Raw genomic sequence first — 20528 nt, 5'->3', positions numbered from 1 at the left:
GGGGTGTTATTCTCTGTTTTGGTTTTATTGTCTGCAGCTTTGAAGTGTTTTTCTTTTGACATGTTATATGTAAACTTCCGCAAAGTGTTGATGGTTAGCTTCAACTGCAGAACAAATCAAGAAAGCCGAGTTCTCTTGCTCAGAGAATTGTTCTAACAGTGCCTTTATTAAACAGGATGAATTGTGCATTTGCAGCTCCTACGTTGGAATTGCTCATCTGCCAGTTCATCGCAGTAAAATGTGTCCTTAGCTATAACATCCTCAACCCTCACACTTTGAAAGGACATTTTTGGTACAGCTTTGCAGTTATTCCATAATTAAACTGAATCTGAAGAAATTAATGTGTTATCAATTACATTACTTTTTTGCAGCACATTTTAATGACGCAACGTGTGTACTCGTCCTGCTTTAGAACATATTGGAGCATTAGACGTTACAGAGCCAGATATTTCACACAAGGTTCTTAAACACAGAGTTGAAATTGGAAATACATTTGTAAGGTGGTCTTAAACATGAAGAATGATTGGCGTTGTGAATGCTGATGTCGATTTGTGAATCGAACACTCATCCAAATGAATGTTAATGTTACTTTGCTGGACGTGTGAGGAGGCAGCTGTTTGCTAACACTAAACATCATTTTAACTTTAATCCCTGATAATATGTCAGTGTTGTGTTTACAGCTTGTTGCACCTTTCCCAAGAGATTACTAAAGCTCATAAATAAACCAAACAGAGCAGAACTGATCTATTTTGGTGTTAGCCTTTACAAAACATGTAATTTTCAGAACATTGATGGCAAAATAAATTGACTTCTGAAACACGCTTTCATCTAAGTGAAACAAAAGGAAATTCAGTTATGTCAAGTCACCCCTTGGACACCAAGCATAACACTGCACAGTATTAAACAGTAAAAGTGACATTTGGGATGAAACCACACACATTACATTGAGAGCTGCTTTGTGTGAGTGTTAAAGATGGAGCGCTGTGTTAGAAGCAAGAAGCCGAAACGGGGCAGAGAAACGTTTCCAGAAGAAACGTTTCATCTCTCTTCCTGAGGTGAAAAATGTTCTCACTCTGCGAGCCCACGATGGTGGGCCTTTCCCCAGAGTTCATTAATTAGTTAATTAGTTAATTAGTCTGAACAGATGGCTATGCAACACAAATCAGAAGGCTCTCTGGAGCCCGGAGCAGGAGGAAGGTAGGAGAAGGTGAGCCGAGCAGCAATGTGGTATCTCAACTGTCACCAAACCTCTGAACCAGGGCACGTTCAGGAGACATTTTCTTCTCATTCACCCATTTTACTCCATGATGGGGTCGTAAATTTAGTCATAAATTTAACACCCAAACCGTACGTAACTTGCTGGAAAATTACAACAGGATGTGTTTGTAATGAAGGGAAAGCAGAAGGCATTCGGCCCTATGTGGGGTTGCTGTGGTCACACTGCAGGAGCATTCATTAGAATGAAAACTTTGCATCAGTGCCGATTTTAAAAAGCATTTCTGATGGTTTATTTTTAGCCTGCTCCCATCTCCCCCCTTCTGTTTCCTTTCCCCTCACTGTCTCTCTGTGAGTCTTCCTCGCTCATCTGTCTCTACTCCCTGCTCTCTCTTTTTCCTGACTCCCCATCACTCTGTTAAAGGCACAGGCAGTGAATGAAATGAGCTTGGCATGTGTAAGCTCCTGTGTGTGTAAGTACAGGATAATACCATAGATTAGAACATAAAACTATTAAGAGACGCTATGCTTGTGTTTCTCACTTTGACTCAAATTCAGTGTCAGAGAAGAGGAGCGCCATTAAAAATTCAGATGGATGGTGCATTATTCATATATATGTTTTACGCACGGCACGCAACCAAGTTGTGCACACTCGCACACAGGCAGTTACAAATACAGATATTTGTGTGCAAACATGCATGTTTATGTCACACAAACATATAAAAACACACGAGGATAATCTGCTTAGTACAGTAACCCATTTAAAGCATATCAGAGAGGGAGAGGGAGAGAGAGAGGAAGAGAGGGAGAGCACACATTCGCCCACACATAACAAAATTTTCAACAATGTTCAAGGAATCGAGGACACTGCGTCATCGCTCATAATCACTCAGCAGGATCGCTCTCCACCTCTATGTGTATATATTTTACGTGTATTTTAGTGATTGTGTGCAGAGGATGAGGGAAATAAACATTTTGTGACATGCATTAATGTAGTGCAGTCATTTAAAAAAAAAACACTGTAATCATAAATGGACCAGGTTTCGGTAGGTAGAGCGGTCTTTTAAGGAGGCATACAAAGATACAGCTGCAATCGGCTCTTATTGAATATTACATTTGAACTATAAGAACCGTGGTTATAAACGAGGCACCGCACAAAGCACTCTCTATCTTCTCTGATCATCAGATCTTAGTCTTCTGTCCACCCCCCCTCTCACATTGCAAAGCAAAATGCAATCATGCATTTGCTGTTCAAGTCAGAACCCTCTGGATTCATCGTTCACAATAACTCAAATCTGCTGAAACGTTTCAGCGTTTTTAGAGGTTACTCAAACAACTGAACTGTACAGACACATCTGCCTGTAGACCCTCATCCTTGTCTGGTGTTTGTTTGTTTCTTGTTATGCTTCGTAAGGTGTGATTTTTTTTTGCTCTCCATTTCTTTGTGTATGTATTTTCTATGAATTTTAATGCATGTTTGGTTCAATAAACACACTCAGGGATGCATGAGTTCACTGCAGACATCTCCAACACGAATCACAGCAACATGTTTATGTACATCACCAAGGTATACAATGTAGAAACAAGGTGTACATGTCAGGTCAGGGAACAAGGATACTGTGTAAAAATGTGTCATAAAATTGTATGTTCAACAAACTCTTGTTTCAAATTGTGTGCAATATATTGGCCCTGTTATTTAGTTGTGTATTTCCTGTATTTTAATGTTCAGTTATAATTTCTTGTTTTATGTTCTAACAAAGTCTGTACCTAACCTATTTAAATCATGTGTGCAATCTGCTTCTTGATGACCCTGATGAAGGCCAAAACATGTCAGCCTTCTTTGTTAAACAAGTTCATCTTTGTACTAAAAGAGTTGCTGGAGCATCTTGACCTGAAGTAACAAAGTCAAAACCTCCAGTTTAGAAAAATAAAGCAAAAGTTAAAGTGCAAATTTAAAATAAATGTAGTTCCTTGAGTGTCCACATGAGGCTGGCTCCAAAAAGCCAAGGAAGAATAATAGAGATGTATACAGGTGTATTCAAAAAACCATGTACGCGGTGATTCATCTGTTGTATCTCATCTTTTTTGAATACATAAAAGCTAAGAGTTTTGCAAATTACTGAGATTTGACTGATAGATGAGTGTGTTGTAGTGGTTTGCCCTGAGGCTTAAGGCCCAGCTCAGCTCCCGCTATGTGAATGGATAGCCTCAAAGTTAGTTAGAGTTACCATTTCCATGCAGCCTCCATCATTACGCTTCATAATGCCTCTAAAGAAACAAATGGTTGATGACAACACACACATCAAGTCCATATTTAATACAGTCTTATACGACTGTATTATATTGTATATGAATGTAGTCTGGTTGTAACTCACCCTTCCCTCTGTTGATGTGTGCAGAGTTACCTCCTAGTGTTTTCCATACTGAGTGATTGGCCCAATCCCAATCTCCACACTCACAGAATCACAGACCTTTAAGTGCGTTCTTGGTGAGTGCTGTCTTGTCAGATCATTATGTGCATGAAGGCTCTGATGGAGACTTTATAATGCCATGTTACACACTTTCCACGAGTCCACATTTCTATATACTATCATGTAAGACATAGAGTCGGATGACGAAATAGAGAACGTGATTGTCCGGCCCCCTAGTTAATGTTAACAAATGTTCATACATAGAATTAGTATTAAATGACAAAAAATCTATGGGTAAGCATGTATGCAATGGGAAAACTGTAAATAAGATTATCTGTAAGTGAAGTGAAGTGATTTATCTTTCTGGTTATTTATAGCATATTTTAAGAGATGTTTATGTTTTTCAGCAAGAAATTCACAAGGGACCATCATGTTTTATTCCTTTAGACAAATTTGTAAACACTTTAAGACACACAAAAACACATGGAAGATTACCTTTTTGATGATGTGTCTTGTTTCCAGGCAACATGGGATTTCATGATAGTGAAGAGTGAAGACTATGAGATTTGGAATGAGCCACTGTATGCTAGGGGTGGTGGGAAAAAAAATCCAGTGTTTCCCTTTCCATTAATTTGAGGCACCAAATCATTTTTTTCTCTGATGACATCATCACCTTTGAATATCATTACAGCATGTAGGCTAAGCTAAACCCAACATGCTGAGCTATTGCATTGTGAAACTATCTCAAAAAAGTTGAATCATTATTTTGCTCATTAAACAAACAACAGTTGTTGTGAAATATTAAAGTCTTTCAAGCATAATTTTCTAAAGACCAGATAAGGAGATACATGTCTGAGGTCACAATTTAAAATACTAACAAAGAGAAATCTTGGATTCAGAGAACCGTGGGTATTTGTTACAGATGATTGAATGTGCTTGTAACAGAGAGCTGCTGAGGTTATTCTTGACTAATGTTAGCCTCTTAGCTTTAGCCGCGGTGAGCTGGCGCACTTCGCTACTTAACTCAATTCATCTTTTTGCGGAGCTGTGTGTGGGGACGCTGTACCCGGTGTTTCATAGTGTTGATTCGTGTTTACTCAGCGGCTCTAAGCGCTTCTTCTGAAACATCTCATCCCTTACTGTTCAGCAAGGTGCTGAATGTCATTGCTTCAGGCAGCAAATTTAACACTATATGTGGGAGTGGTTGGCAATCAGGGTTAGCAAAACCTTCTCTGCTGGTCTAAACACATTCAGAATCACAAAATTACATTTTACAATTCAGTACCATATTTGACACCATATTTACATATTTTTTTATTAATAGTATGTTTGTTTTTATTGTTGATTGTCAGAATTGTCTCATAAGTTCATCCTAGTTTCATGGTTTCTCGCTCCCTCAGTTTCACTGCTTCCACTGCAACTCGTTTTGACTAATCCAATCAGATTTCGCCTATGTGTTATCTCCAGGTCAAAAATCTGCCCTGAGGCCTTCAGAATTTTCAAGTGATGGTACTACTCATTCCACTAATGAAGACAATATTGTAGATTGTCATATTAATCCTCCTTCTCTGACATGCCCTCTAGCTTGCTTTGCAGAGTATGTCCTAAACAAGTATGGCTTGGTTGTTCCGTGGGCCAGGCTTTGGCTTGGGAAACTAGCGAGCTTCACATTGTGGAACGAGAAGTTCAAATAAGGTGAGCACGAGTTGATGTAATTTTGGTATGGTTTAGATTTTTAGCACCATCCATGCAAACATGGAGTACAATGTTTTTGTGTGTGACATTCTTTGAAATAGCTCAATTTTTCTAACACACCAGGAGAGGAAAAGTGTTTGGCGATTGATTTACTAGCAAATCCTTTTTATGAGACGGACATTACAAGAGAAAAAGGACTAACCTACCCCACCGCTAGAAGCCCTGACCCAGCCAGTCAAAGGTTTTGTGCCCAACTTACAATCTAGCCACTATGAAAGGTACATATACAGACAAACAGATTCTGAAAAGCATTGCAAATTGTATTGCTGGGAATGCCTTTTATTTAAATCTGATCAACTTGGTGTTTGGTCCCACACCAGGTTTGCAAAACAGTATCTCCAAACTATTACTCTAATAGCTTATTTATTTAATTTTTGATTAACGTTTCATTGGCTTGGCTGTGCCCATGAGTGTGTGGTACATACAGGGTTTAGCATATCAGGAGGCCTGTTCAAATTTGATTTTCTGTATTTTTTAATTGCATTGTTACCTTCCTGATTGTCATAGAAGAAAATGTGACTGGTTGTTGTGAATTTATTATTGTTTTTTTCTTATAGGATCTGGCAGGTGTGCTAATCTGGTACAAGCTTATTCAACTTGGCTGGGACCAAGTATACATAATTAATGTGGCGCATATAGGACACAGCTTATAATGCTGTTTTTATGTAAGATTGCATTCAAACTTTGCTTCTAGTGCTGAGGTCTTCCTCATGTTATTACTCTTTCCCTGGTTTCTCTGGACCTTGTGGTTTTCTTGTGTATGTTTTTAGTCCAAGGGAGAGGCTTTTGCCTCCTCTTTCTTGAAGCCAAGCCTGATGTTTTAAACTGGAGGTCTGCTACATTTTCTGAGCAGTCACGAATTCTCTGAAAACTGTGAAAGAGGCTATTTAATGAGCTCAATTGGAGCTGGATAAAGCTGCAGGTCCAAGGTTCCCCATTTCACTAACTCTTAGTTTGTCCTTGTCTCTGTGCCTCTCCATTGGCATGGTCAATAACAGTCTGGGTCATGTTACCCTCTGTTAACACTCGCTGCAACTCTTGGACGGCATCCTAAACATCTCCCATTTCTCTGTTTATCATTATTCTGAAATGTTGAAACAGCCGTGATGCAATAAACAAGATCTGATTACCCAACCTGGCAACCGTAGTGACAGTCACAGATAGTGTGTGTGCAAACACCTCCGAAAAGATGACTGAGAATGTAAATACTTGACTCCACTGATATCCAGCCGCAAAAGAGCTGGATACACACAAACACGCGCACACACACACACACACACACACACACACACACACGCACACGCGCACACACACACACACACACACACACTCAGCCCACACTAACAGGCCAGGCAAGCACAGCAAAGCTCCACCAGAATGGACAAATAGAATAACCCTTAATCCAAAAATACACTGACAGCAACAGACACATTACAATGGCTGAATGTACACCAAAGGCACTAAGTGGTCACTCATTTCTCTGAAGTACAGTGAGTCAGGTCCTGGCTGTTTTTCCAGCAGACCTGCATATTACTGCAACAAATAATTGATGAAAATAAACATCATTTTCAGGTTAAGTGAACACAGTAAATACACCTGTGTGTACTTTATTGTGAAATTCCTGCTGCATGGATTTAACAGTGAACTGATTCAGGAACAACTGGTCTGGTCTGAACAACATTGGAAGCAGAGTGATAAATAAGGATTACAAATGCCTCATTGTGCATGAGTGTTGCACACAGTTTTTATGATTGAACATTCACAAGTAACAGAGCAGTAATAAATGAAAGTTTTATACAGGCTGTATTATCGAGTGCGGACTGGACTTCCTTCTACCAACCCGGACCCTTAATCTTTTTCTGATACGTTTGGGTTTAGGTTGTGGTTTGTTGACACATCAGTGTTTAGGGAAAGCTTGTTTTCTGAATTAAATAATTAACAATTAAAGTCATCATATTCTCCCAGACTCTTACTCATTGGTGTCCAGGTTTTCTACTTTGCAACTAGATGCCCTATGTGAAGAAGAAAAGAGACAGGAAGAAGTCAATGTGTAGAATTAGCCTTGCAAGCCAACAGTACTACGGTATGAAGCCAATATAATATGATCTAGTGTAATATTGCTCGAGTCTCAGGTCGGATTATGGTCTTAAATTGAGGAGTACTTATAAGTGTTAAAGATGTCAGGACAGACTCAGGCTCAATTTCCCAGAAGGGTCTTAAAGACACCAAGGTCCAATTTTTTGAGTTGAACAAAGTTCGCTGTACAGTCACTTTATTTGGATATTTATTGATCCTGGTGCTGCTGTGTCTATTGCAACATTATTTAGTTTTCTTTCTGCAGAGAAGATCCAATTATTCAATTCTCTACAGACCCTAAACCTTTAAAAATCCTAAATGTGATGCCCCAAACAACTGCAAAACAAGTTTCAGGTGTGTGACAAGTATTAATTAGCGATTTGCTAGAGTTCATGATATGTTTATATCCCTTGGCAACTATTTGTGCTTCCTGTAGTTTGTTGTTGCATTTCTATTGTCGCTTATGTTTGAATCATATGCAGCTTCTTTTACTTGCTTCCTGTTTATTGTAGTGCTTTATATTCTTAACGATGTGCACGTGTACTCAAAATATGTGAACATGTTTTCTTGATTTTGATCTAAAAAGCCAAGAGCATCACAAACTCCATTTTACACACTGTTCTAATCTAATACATTTACTTAAATGCAACCTGTTTATACTGTTGTTGCATACTGTATAGTTACAGTTAAAACCCCTTGAGACCTTTGTTAAGTGAACTGTATTGTTAAATGACTTCTATCCAGCAGAAAACTTGAATTCAGGCAGTGACAAAAGCACATTAATGCAAACTGATCTCAAGTATAAAACATGCCATATTACACCACATTAATTTGAAGTGCATTATACACGTCAGTCAATGTTAAGGACCTCTGAAGGCTGGCAGACACTTCTCACTTACCTCCCTCCTCACTTTTAATAGGGGGTTAGAGAAAACATATTCAAAGATTTAAGAGCATTTGCAGAAAAAATTTGAAAAACCCCACCCATCCATGGCACACAACAAACCCATCGTACTTTCATTCTTATGAAAGGGTCTTCAACACATTATATATTGTACTTCTTTTCTTACTTAGTCAAATTGTGGAAGGTAATGTACATCTTTTTAAGTTGAATTCATATTTTTGCACATATCATTTCACGGCCGTTTTAAATACTTGATTCTGATGGCCAATTAGCAGAGAAACCGTCATCATTGTCGAGAAGAATTAACCCTTGCTAAAAAAAAAAGCAGACGGTTGCTAGGGACACTACATTTATCCCAGACTGTGGTGGACAAACTGTAATACTATCAATCTGTAAAAAAGTCTGGTTGATTTGATGTTGGTCTGTTTACTTTGTGGGAAAAGAGAAAGGAGAGGATAATAACAGGGAGAGAGGTTAAAAGATACGAAAACTGCAGGTTATGACGGAGAAATCTACAGAATTACAAAAATGGCACCTAAAGTGAACACAGAACGTTACGTTTATGAGATACGGTGGTTGGAGATTGGCGAATGGATCAGAAAATGCCAACAGACTTTGACGGTGACGAGGCAGACAAACTCATTTGAGTACTGTTCTGATTCATGTGGAGCTCTTCACCATTTCTCATTTCACCATCCGTGCAAATGTAAAGCTTTAGGTGAGTAATGAAAGCGAGGTTAGCTAACTTTAAAAAGGCTTCAGAGTACACCAGCCTTTCTCTAACCGTGGATTCAAACTGATTATCTGTTTAGCTTAACAGGGTACTCACCCTGTCGGGGTTCCATCGCACAACAACATCACGCTCACTACACTTTACTTCAACATGATCAAGGATAATGTTTCCTGCCTTTGTGAGAAATATTTAGGGATGTTAGGGATATTGTCTCACATTAGCTCCCTTATTCTTACGGATTATAACCGTCTGTTTCTTTGTGCATTCAGCCTGCACTTTCTCTTACGTTCTCTAAGCAGCAGCATGTCAATAATGTTGAAATTATTTATGGTGAGTGGCTGCTTCATGACCAAAACTCAAACAGCATTTTTACAGTGTATGTTATTATAGGCACTCGTACTGTTTGCCCTGGGATGCTAGAGAAAGACCATATGAGGCTTACGAGGAGCCTGCTGGTGGAGCTTTACTTCTCTTTCCTAAACATAGTTTGTCCTCAGTGATTTATGACAGGACATAAATTGTAATGCCTTAAAAAAAAAAAGACCTTTGTATGTGTACATATTTTGACATCATCCCTCTGACACACATGAGTCGGTCAAGGTGAGACGAAAGAGGACAATGTCTGAAACATTTCTATCACAAACACCAGTGCCTGAAAACTCCTCCAGGACTCTGCGCACCAAAACTTACCAAGCACACCGAGGCGATAGTTCATGGTTACCACGATGACGTTTCCATAGGCAGCGAGGACGCTGCCGTCAAACATGTTCCCTGAGCCCTCCATGTAGGAGCCCCCATGGATGAAGAGCATCACAGGCTTCTTACGACGGTCCCGAATATCTGCACAACACACATAATCAGAGGTCAGTATTCCTGTTTTCATTCCTGCTCTATTTGAAAGTCTTTTGCAGAGTTATATGGAACAGAGGACTGAAACAAAAGCTAAGCTATGTACTGATTTAGTTGAGGTTTAAAACAAAACTCGGCCAGTTTTAAAGGTCCTGCCAAAAAGAAATAAAGAAAAAGAAAGAAACCCAATCTTAAGCGTATTCTATATTTTGGGGATTTTTTTCACCACTTCACCTTTTGTGTCAGACAGCATTTTCTTTTAAGTATATTAACTATGACAGTTCTGTAATCATACCCTTGCAGCAGACTTAATCAGATCGGCTGTTTGTATCAGGGGATTATTGAAAATACAACAAATATGAAGACAAAAAAAAACGATAATAAGAACAGCAACACTGTGCATCCTGCATATAGGAACACCACACATGTTTGCTTTAGAAAAGGGCTGCCTGTAGGCTAAGGTAAAGCAGTCATAACAATGTACGCACATTCAAATTATTTAATGTGTCGAACTTCCCAAAGCAAGTTGAAAAAAATATTGACAAAAACATGATGAGGAAAGTGATTGTGAAACATGTTTAGCAGACTGCCTTTAAGTTGGTCTTAAACCATTCAAGCAAATTCAACTAAGCACATCCTCCATTTTTGATTCTGTGACACGTGACTTTCCTGTCCTGTACATGAATGGTGCATTCACAGACCTCAATGTGTGAATCAAATGCTGCATCCAGTTTTGATACCCCATGTGTTATTGGTTTCTTGGTACCTATAAATGCATGTTGTTATGGTCCCTCCTTACTTTATGATAACCCCCCCCCGCCAACACAAGTATGTGGTTTGGTCGGAGTGGTTGCACATGGATAAGGCGGAGAGGGCTGCCAGTGAAGCCCATTTAGGCAGAGCTTCTGCACTGTGCAGGGCCTGTGGATAATTTGTATGAAAGCCAGACGAAGTGGAAACATAAATAACAGCCACAGCATCTGTTTACCCTGATGAGCTTCAGCACTCAGAAATGGGGAGACAGAGAGATAGGAGGAGAGAGAGATAAAACGGGGAAAGACAGTGAGAGAGAGAAGATAAAAATAGGGCAGTGTGAGAGAACGTGGATGGGAGGTTCAAACCAAAAACAACACGATGGAGAGGATGGGGGGGAAAAAGAAAAAAAAGATATGGGATGTTACAAAGCAAGTCATACACATAGAGTCATGCTAATGAACACTCAAATTCACACACCGTATTCATCCAGAGACACACACACACACACACACACAAAGTCTTGCTTAGGCAGCTGCGATGTTGAGTCGCTATGGAAACTGCTTCTCGCTAATAGAACTGCACCAGCCATTCCATCGCACCAACTCACTGAATGCCTGTTGCCTTGGTAACAAATTCTACTCACGCATTTGCACACCCGCCTGCATCACCACCTGAATCTCAGGTTACACATCCACTCGGGTGCGTCACTCACAGCCCCCCCCTCCCCACGCACACATAACACAGCAAAATTGCACATATGGCTTCACACATGCGACACAAGAAGACCGGCTAAAAATAAAAGATATTCAGTATCAGTGCTGCTTTTTTTCCCCTTTTCCTCTCTGGTGTATTCTGAACCTGGCTGATTTCCCAGAGGATATGTAAACAAGTTCAATTATCTCAGCGTTACTAGGACAGTATGGAGGACTGACATACTGTAGCAGGCCATCACCAGGGCTCAGCTCCCTCAGTAACACTCTTACTATCACTTAAATCCTCAGTGGAAAGGGGACATATGCAGTAACATGTAGCCGCCATTTACACGCAACAACTGTTGTTTTTATAACAGTATATTATATTATTATATATCATTACAGTATAGTATAATATAATGTATATCATTAGTTCCCTGCTGAGTTTACAGAGATTACTCATGAAAACATATTTGATGTAAACTTATCTGTTAAATTTTAAACATGAAGACTTTTGTCAAAAAGCAGGTGCATGGAGTGCTGCATGGGTGTGACTGAAGGGTGTCCCTTTGGTGCACCTCAGTGTGGGGATCCACATTTAGAATTATAAGCCCTTTTCACACACTAAACGCACTCGTAAAAAGTTCATACCCCGCACACTTTTGAGCCCAGAGCAAAAGACTATTGAAGCCACACATTTAAATATTTATAGGCAGTGTAGGTAATTTTCTCCAGATACACTTTTTTTTTTTAAAAAGATGTTGGTTAAAATGGACTTAAAGGCCTGACAGCAATCAATAAAATTCAATCAATACATTGCATCACTGGAAAGTGTTGTGGTTAGTAGGGAAGAAACTACATTGCTAGTTCCTTTCCAGTTTCTCGTGTTGTATTGCCTACCTGAGTCGTGCACGCCATCAGAAGATAATATCCATCTCCAGACGGCCAGTACTGCCAGCACCAAAAGACTTTTAATGCTCAGGAGGAACTATAATTTGCTTTATTGGTGTTTATTTGTATTGCTGTTATTTTCATCTTTAATTAAAAGTTCAAATTCATGTTGGTGAAAAATGGTAGACAACACATAAAAATAAACAGGGAGATACATCTAAAAAAGCTATGCATTATGTAGTCAAGTCAAAGTCATCTTTATTGTCAATTTCTTCACGTGCTCAACATACATATGTTTCTCTATGAATCACGGTGCAAGCTAAGTATCAAAAGATTTTTAAAATAAGAATCAAAAGTAGCAAAGAACTAAAGAGGAAATAAATATTAACAGACTCTGAAAAGAGTCCAAGAAGAGCAGAGAGAAATGGAGTTTGGTGCAGTTGGAAGAGAAGCAGCTTTGGATAGATGTTGTAGCAGCCTCCTTTGATGGGTTAGGTACAGGGACAGTATTGGGGGGCTGAGCAGGTTGTGGCAGAGCAAGTGAGGAGGTTGGCATCTTGAACTGGATGTTTGGGTTGCGTCTTCTGACCATGACCCTCTCGATGAGGGTGGTGGTGTAGCGTGAAGATTTTCTTCAAGACCTACTGCTTGGACCTCGAGCAGTACACTTGATTCAACTGTGCTTCTCCTGTAAATGACAGGGAATATGATTACACAAAAAAATCGGAACAAAGACTTCACTGTGTTAAACTTTTCTCTCCAGGAATATCTAAACTTTTCAGCAAAATATACCAATTTAGGTCACTGTCAATTGTCATTTTGGCTTTTATACTATTCTGAGAGCACATAGTAACACACATTTCATTGTTGTGACCTATGATGGCATCTGTCCTGACACCACGCCTGTCGTTTGGGGAGGTACTTTTGCACTGTGAAAGAGCTCCAGTGGCCCTGTGTGATTTAAAAGAAGAAGAACAGGTAGGACTAATTAAAACATGTTCATTAGAATTTGAAAAAATATTTAAGTGTACATGTACATCTATTCTCACCAGTATGTTTGAACAGGGCCATCTTTACAATCAAGTGTGATAATTACTTAGATGTTATCACAATTTCCAACATAGAAACTAAACATATTGATTATTCATGATTATTTGGCTTACCTGCACCAGTTCTGTGTAGAGTATCTCCTTTGTGTCATGTAACATAAAGGTGTAATGGCAGTACTTTGCAAGATTTTTTTTAAATTTGAAACTCCACTATTTACGGTCGTACAGTGGTTTTTTTAATCACTTTATGCAGTAAAAACTTATAAACTGTGCTTGGACACAGACAGGTATATTGACTGGTGTTCAGGTGAGCAGGCATTTGTCCTCTTCATCTTCTGACAACACCAAATTAGCTGCAGCCGTCAATGGAGTCTGAAATGCCATACGTTCAATAAGGTTAAAAACATTTGTATAACATAACTATTCACACGCGAACAAGGCGGGTTCGATAACAGCTAACTTATATAGAAATAATATGTAAGTGTCTAACGTTACATGCAAACTTTGCTGCTTTACTAATGAGGACAGTCACTGTGTGATCAGAAATAGTTGAGTTTTAGCTTTGCTGACACGTTCCAAAACCATGATAAAATACTAAAGCAAACGAAAGGCAGATTTACTTGTACAATACAACTTCTATGTGATGTGCTGCTTTAGTGCAGAAGACTATCATTGTGTGTGATCAGAAATACAGTCTTACCTCTGGGTTTTCAGACATTCCATGACGGTGTCCTCTGCTAACAGTGGGAGGTTGATGATCCGCAGCCAATGTAAACATTGCCTTGCGTCCAAATCTCTAATTGACAAGTGGTGAAAACTTTCTCGGACTAAACCACCCGCTAACAAAGCAATAATTTACCATTTTGAAAGAAAAAACAAAATAAGTTTGTTAAGAAGTCTTCAAGAATCTGAAAACGAGTTTGCGTGTGATAGCCTGATTGTAGTCTGAAGTGCTTGCTCTATTCTCTAGATCTGTGGGGGAGGCCTGCTGCTGTGCATTGTGGGAGTTGTATTTGATTCAATTTAGTTTAAAATACCTTTTCTGCTTTTTCTCGGTCAAGACGGCACCAACTTAAAAAAGAATTCACATTTCTAGTACATATATGACCTATTTTCTTTAAATGAGGGGTGCAGCTTTAGAGGGAGCACAGAGGGGAAAAGGTGGGGAAAGAGAAAATGCTACTTTCCAAAATCCTGCTAGTTTTCAAAAATGACCTACCCTGTCTTTACCTCAACAGTCATGTTTTTGTTCTTCAATTAAATAAGTGATTGTTAAATAAAATAATTAAAACATGATAAAGTTCTACTTACAAATAAATTGGTTAAAATTTCATGTTTTTTAATTGTGTTATTTTGCATGAATGTCTGCTTAAGACAAAACAAAATGTTTATAATCATGCTTGGATATGATACAGTTTGACAAAATTACCCTCATTTTCTATAAATTCCCATGGAAAGTTTCCGATTAAGAATATTTCCAAAATTCCCCAGCTGAACTTCCCATGGAAAGTTTCCAGAAATTTATTGGAAATTTTCCAGCCCTTTGCATTCTTACATGTGAGCTTCTTCATACTCTTTTCTTCTCACCAGCGTGTTCTTTTATTACTCCTTTATAAGGACTATAAATGTGTCCAATTACATTCATAAAAAGGAAAACTCTGTTTTCATACAGTCAGATTTTGTTCCGTTGCCAGTTTGGATATGTTCAGATTCAGATTAGTTTATTTGGTCCCATAGGGGGATTTGTTGTAAACATTATGGACTTCAAAAGCACCATTTTCCCTTCACCCACCATTACTGCTGTATATGGTTCATGTGCTGTGTGTCCCTTCTCTGTCGTGTCCTGCTCTGCCTGGGTGAAGCTAGTGATTGCACAATGAGGTGCAGCTGGCCCCAGTACTTAGAAGCTCAGTGCTAAATTCAGAGGCTGATGCATTTGGAGTTGGGGCTACTGTGTTGCCACCTCTAACAGGGATTCTGTGTTGTATTGCGTTACTTTGGCCTTTAGTTGATCTTTATGGTTTAGTTTCTTCTTTGTCGACAAATAATAAATTCCTTATGATGGGGCGTAGGGTGGAGCACAACAATCCTGCTGTAAGGGCCATGTGTGAAAGGGCAACTCTGGGAAATATCAGAGGCGGGATGTGCTCAATTTTTCAGACATTTTCAGAGGGAACTGTGTGAAAGGTGCAAGTGACACATCTAAGGCCCTTCTGACGGTAATAAACAAAACTTTATTTCTTTAAGATAACACACTGACACATTTTAGCGATAAATACTTTCATCAGGGCAAGTACAAAATGGTTGACATCACTTGAGGCATTTTATTGGACTTAGCAAAGCGTCTTCTTACAGAATACTTTTAAACATTTGTGTTAAATTGGTGGGGTTCTATTCCTTATCCTATCTTCAGTTTTGTTTGATATAATTTCCTTTTTATGTTCCCTAAAGCTCTGTCCACTGAATGTTTTGTGTACGAGTGCTTTATAAGTAAAGTTATGAAGTAGTAAGTGTAAAGTGGTCAACGACTCCTTCAGCGAGTGGTTTGATGACATTTGGAGTGTATTGTGGCTCCAATAGGAAGCGCCCTTTCAAGCTCACCCATACTCTGTAAGCAATGACTAGACAATGTCTTTTCATATTGAAGATTGTTTTTGTTTAAAAAAAAGAAAAAAAAAGTAAAATGTGAAAGGTTGCTTTCATTGTCAAACAGAAACGAACAGAAAAACAGAACATGTTGTGGATAACTCAAGTATCTTCCAATCTTAACTTTGAGAGCTCAACCACTTTTTTTTTAGCATTTAATAATGTCAGCTCTGTTTAGACTTTTATAGAGAAAAAATTTATTTCAGTTCTTATCCATCTAATCTTATTCTTCAAGGTCAGCACTGTTTGAGATGAATAACTATGGAAGTTAATTGAAACTGTGAACTTTGACTCCTTTACATTGAAAAATTGTGAGACTGAATAAGAACGGGCGAAATATATATATTTTTTCTTATAACCCAGAACCACAAAAAACTTCTGAAAAAATATTAAAGTTGTAACTCAATCATTTACTATAAGCTCAATGAAGTGAAGGAGTAAAAATAAAAATCCAATCATTTTGGACTGGAAGATAAAAAGCTCATGCATACCTACAATGCTTTAATGAAAGGTAGTCGTAGGGTCTAAGTTATGAGGAAGAGTAAAACCTTCCTGCAGTCTTTTTCCATCACTTTTGACAACATTTGTGGGGCTTTAGACTTTCATCAGGTAAGCTTAAACAGAACATTTGGCTAGTTTATTTCATCAAAACACCGGACAGATGGCACTGTGGGGAGAAAACATGAATCTGTCACCGGTGGAACGAACAAGTTGACTATACAGTAGATTGTTTGAGATTTGAAAAGAGACCTTGGTGTACACAAAAAAAAGAGTAGAGTAAGTAATGTGTTGATGGGAGGAAAGTGGTCCCGTGTTTTTAAGGGGCTCAGCACAAACAGAGGGGTGTTTAGGGGTTCAGGGTCGCAGGGTGAAAGTGTCTCACTCTGCCCAAATCTGAGGCCAACAAGGAGCTCACTGTCTCTTCTGCCTGCTGGCCTCAAAAACACTGGCACATTATCCCCTCTTCTCTACCTAACCTGCTAGCCTCAAAATTCACCTCTCCCTTACATCTATTCTCAAAATAGTGCCTTGCTTCCCGATGGAAATGGATGGATGCTTCTTTTCTATTATTCTGCTTCCCCTCTAATTCATTTTCTTATGGAAATCTCAATTGATTTTGGCGTAAAACCTTCGGCCTGCATAATGTTTTCGTCCAAGCCCAAGCAATTGAGTTTCTTTCGTTCCAAAACAAGACACTAATAATGGTATTTTCCAAAAATATTTGGTAACCTGTTTCCATTCCATACCCGAGCAATTAGGCAAGGGATTCAAGCCCTACCCGAGCCCTCCTGATCCTGTCAAAATCCATCAGGTGTCTGCATAAATGTCAAGCTCCACCAGTCTCCTACTCATCCTCCCTCTCAATCTCTCTTTCCCTACATCTCTCTCACTTTCAAAGCTCTATAAATGTCATTTCATCATGCACTTGTCTTCATTATGACTATCCCCCCCCACCCCCCTTTTCTCTTTCTCTCTCTCTCCCTCTCCCCCTCATTGCCCTCCCTGGTGCTCTCACAGGGCTCAGTCTTTTTTCCTTTTCTTTCATCTCTATTCTATCATTCTGCTCCTCTCCTAGGCAATCCTGCATGAATCCTTCCTTCTGTTTTCACCGTTAAGAAACCACACAATTGGATTAGCTACATCTGTCTCTTTTTAAACCATAGCAATTAGAGATGCAAGGAAGAGAGAATTCAATACCTAAATAGCACAGAGACTAAAATACAAAAAAAAAAAAAAAAAAAAAAAAGGAGGAAAAAAACCACACACACTGGCACAAATTAGAGCATATGCACTCAGGCATACACTTGCACATGCGCGGAGTTTGAGTAGACCTACATGCACAAATGCAAATATAATGCACTCTATGTGTGCATAATGCTATGTAATATACAGTACGCCGAGGCACGTGTACAGGAACAGATGCACAGTGTCTACACAGATTCTCAGAGGGTAATGAGAGTGTCTCCTTTTGAATGCAGTGAACTTGAAAATTAAGAGCAAAAGCAGAAATACGCCGAGAAGAAGAATTGGAGGATTCCCAATAACATTATGAAGGACAACAATTTAGAAGATCATTTCAGGAAGGCTTAGTGCAAGCATAAAAGCACAGGTGAAAAAGGACAGAATATTGATTTTCAGTGGTGCATTACACAGGATGGTTGGAACGTCAGCGTGTGGTTGATAAACCCCATAGCAACCGAGAGAGGAAAGTGAATTAGCTCAAAGTGCACAAAAGGCTGCGTTTGGAATAAAAAAACAGGTAATTTTTCATATGGAGAGCTAAATGAGATTTAGCTAAAATGAATGAAAGATTTGCGTTCAAAAATAGGGGTTAACAGTGACGATATAATGTGCACAGAGTGATGAGTCTAAGATGATTATTATCAACATAGATACAAACATAAAATTCCCCCCAGAGTTTGAAAAATGGAGCACAAGGAAAAAAACATGCATTTCAAGTACCTTCATCCCTGGGTCGGTTCATTGTAGACTCATCTTGCTTTTTTGTAAGCGGACCTAAAGGTGCAGAAAAAAAAGGAAGAGAAGAAGAGAAGGAAATTCAAAAAAAGGTGGCATTTACAGAAAAATGATGAAAACAAGGACCGGCAAGAGATGAGATCTTTTAGTGGCCAAATGTTCAAAAGGATTACATTCTGTTTCCTCAAAAGATTACCCCCAAACTCATCTGTTCTAACTGCTTAGGATCTAGTCACGGACTGCCTCGTAAATGACCCCAGGGGCCACTTCGCCTCAACCCCTTCTCCCCAATCAGTCCTGACACTCTGCTACTTTGTAAAGAAAAATCAATGAGCAGAATCAAGCCATCACTCTTTTCAGTCAGGAAAAGCAAAGGAATGCCAAGACCGTGTGCGTCTTCTGCTTCTGCTCAGGACGCTGCTGCAGTCCTCCGGCTACAGTCGCCTGCAATATCCAGAGACTCAGCACTGTCAAAACACACCACAGAAGACACACAAGACAAGCACACATACTCATCCTGAAAACATGTGACAAGTACCTTCACTGAGAACAGAGAAATAAGCACGAAATGGGAGTCTTTTCTCCCAAATTTGTAAAATAGAGGCATCTGTTCTTAATAATTACAGAGCCAGTGAAGGCTTGTGACAGGATTCCCCTCATCAAGGTCAAAGAGGAGCCCTACAATAAGCTTTAATGGCGAAGCCAGTTAAATGCTCCGCAAGGCACAGCCAATAACAAGCATTCATCACAGTGACCAACAGACGCCCCGGCACTTCAACCTCTGTAAGTCTTCACTGATAAGGATCCCATTAATTTGTTTTCTCTTGGTTTCTGTCAGTGGAGCTTTCCATCAGCCCACAATTACCTCTGCTTTTTTCCCCCCATGTTGTTCTTAGCACTGTCTACAAACGCTGGTGTAAGACACACATTAAACGTCAACATGCTACTCAAGGCATGCTAACAGTGTCCTTATCATCTATTGCTGTCCTCCTTAAACCCACCCAGCAGCACATTCCCTGCTCTCCAGCGGCGAGGCGTCGCTATCTCACATTTTAAAGAAAACTCTACGTGTGGTTGCCATGGGGTTTATCACTCTGCCAGTGTGACGCTGACATGTCTGTTTCATCCATTCTGCAGGAAACCTCAAAAAGAAGACAGTGTGTTTTAAAGTCTATAATGACAAAGGAGACAGAGAGCATTACTGCACTCCAACACCATAATTCTGCTTTCTCACTCTCTATATGAATATAGTTTCCTGCTATAAAATGTTTATCTTCTGTCTAAATGGAAAAGGATCGATGCTGAATAGATTTTCAGCATCCTTAGAGTAGCACCATGCAGGCGCCGGATCAACAGAGAAGCTCCTGCCATAGAGAGAGATGGTTCAGTGTTTGGTTCTGAGATACAGAGCTAACAGGTAGGCAGGCCGGTAATGGATAAAAAGGAACATTAGTCTCTCGTCTTGTCAGCACTTCCCCACCACTCAGCACCACTCTAAAACCACACCTCGCCGCTTAATGGAGACTACTCTGATTTCATTCCTTTTCTAATGCCTAATAAAGATACAGCCTACATGAGAAGAAAATGGGCTCGACAGATAGCCAAGTTGCATGCTTTGTAACGGGACATCAGACCTGAGACTTCATGTGGACAGAAGTTGAACAATGAAAAAAAGCACTGGTGTGTTTAGAATCAGAATGAGCTTTATTGGCCAGGTATGCTTTATGTTCAGGATTTTTTTTAAATGTTATTTTAATCTGTTACAGTTTGCTTGAATGTTTAAAAAGTCGAAAGTTGGGGAAACGTAAATAAACATCTCTATGCTAAAGGCTAGCAATGGCATGCTAACATGTTTACAATGGGGTTATTGTCACAGATCTAATGATTCTGAAAGCACAGCTAAAAGAGGTTCAAGTTTCGGTGATAATAAAGGGAGAAACGCAAATGCTTTAAATAGAAGATTAGAGCTTGCTCGATTACTTTTATCATTCTTCAACATTTTAGCAGTTATTGTTCCATTTACTACTGTAATGTAGTAATCATTTTAGGACAATCTATTACTATAGAATGTCT

The 20528-nt window shown here is 39.3% G+C and overlaps 1 protein-coding gene across 3 annotated transcripts in view; it reads right to left on the bottom strand.

Annotated features, from left to right (window-relative positions):
* Positions 1 to 20528, bottom strand: part of nlgn2b (neuroligin 2b) — a 156905-nt gene that overhangs the window by 18095 nt on the left and 118282 nt on the right. For all 3 annotated transcript variants that reach the window (XM_079355009.1, XM_079355010.1, XM_079355008.1), the window contains exons 3-4: positions 18441 to 18494; positions 9785 to 9934 (exon numbers count right to left, since the gene is read on the bottom strand). In XM_079355009.1, the coding sequence (XP_079211135.1) occupies positions 9785 to 9934; positions 18441 to 18494 (204 nt within the window). The remainder of the gene's footprint in view (positions 1 to 9784; positions 9935 to 18440; positions 18495 to 20528) is intronic.

The sequence above is a fragment of the Symphodus melops genome (genome assembly GCF_947650265.1).
Source record: "Symphodus melops genome assembly, chromosome: 11".
In the NCBI taxonomy this organism is placed as follows: Eukaryota; Metazoa; Chordata; class Actinopteri; order Labriformes; family Labridae; genus Symphodus; species Symphodus melops.
Note: the sequence above shows the minus strand (reverse complement) of the source record. Positions and strands in the feature narration are given on the sequence as shown.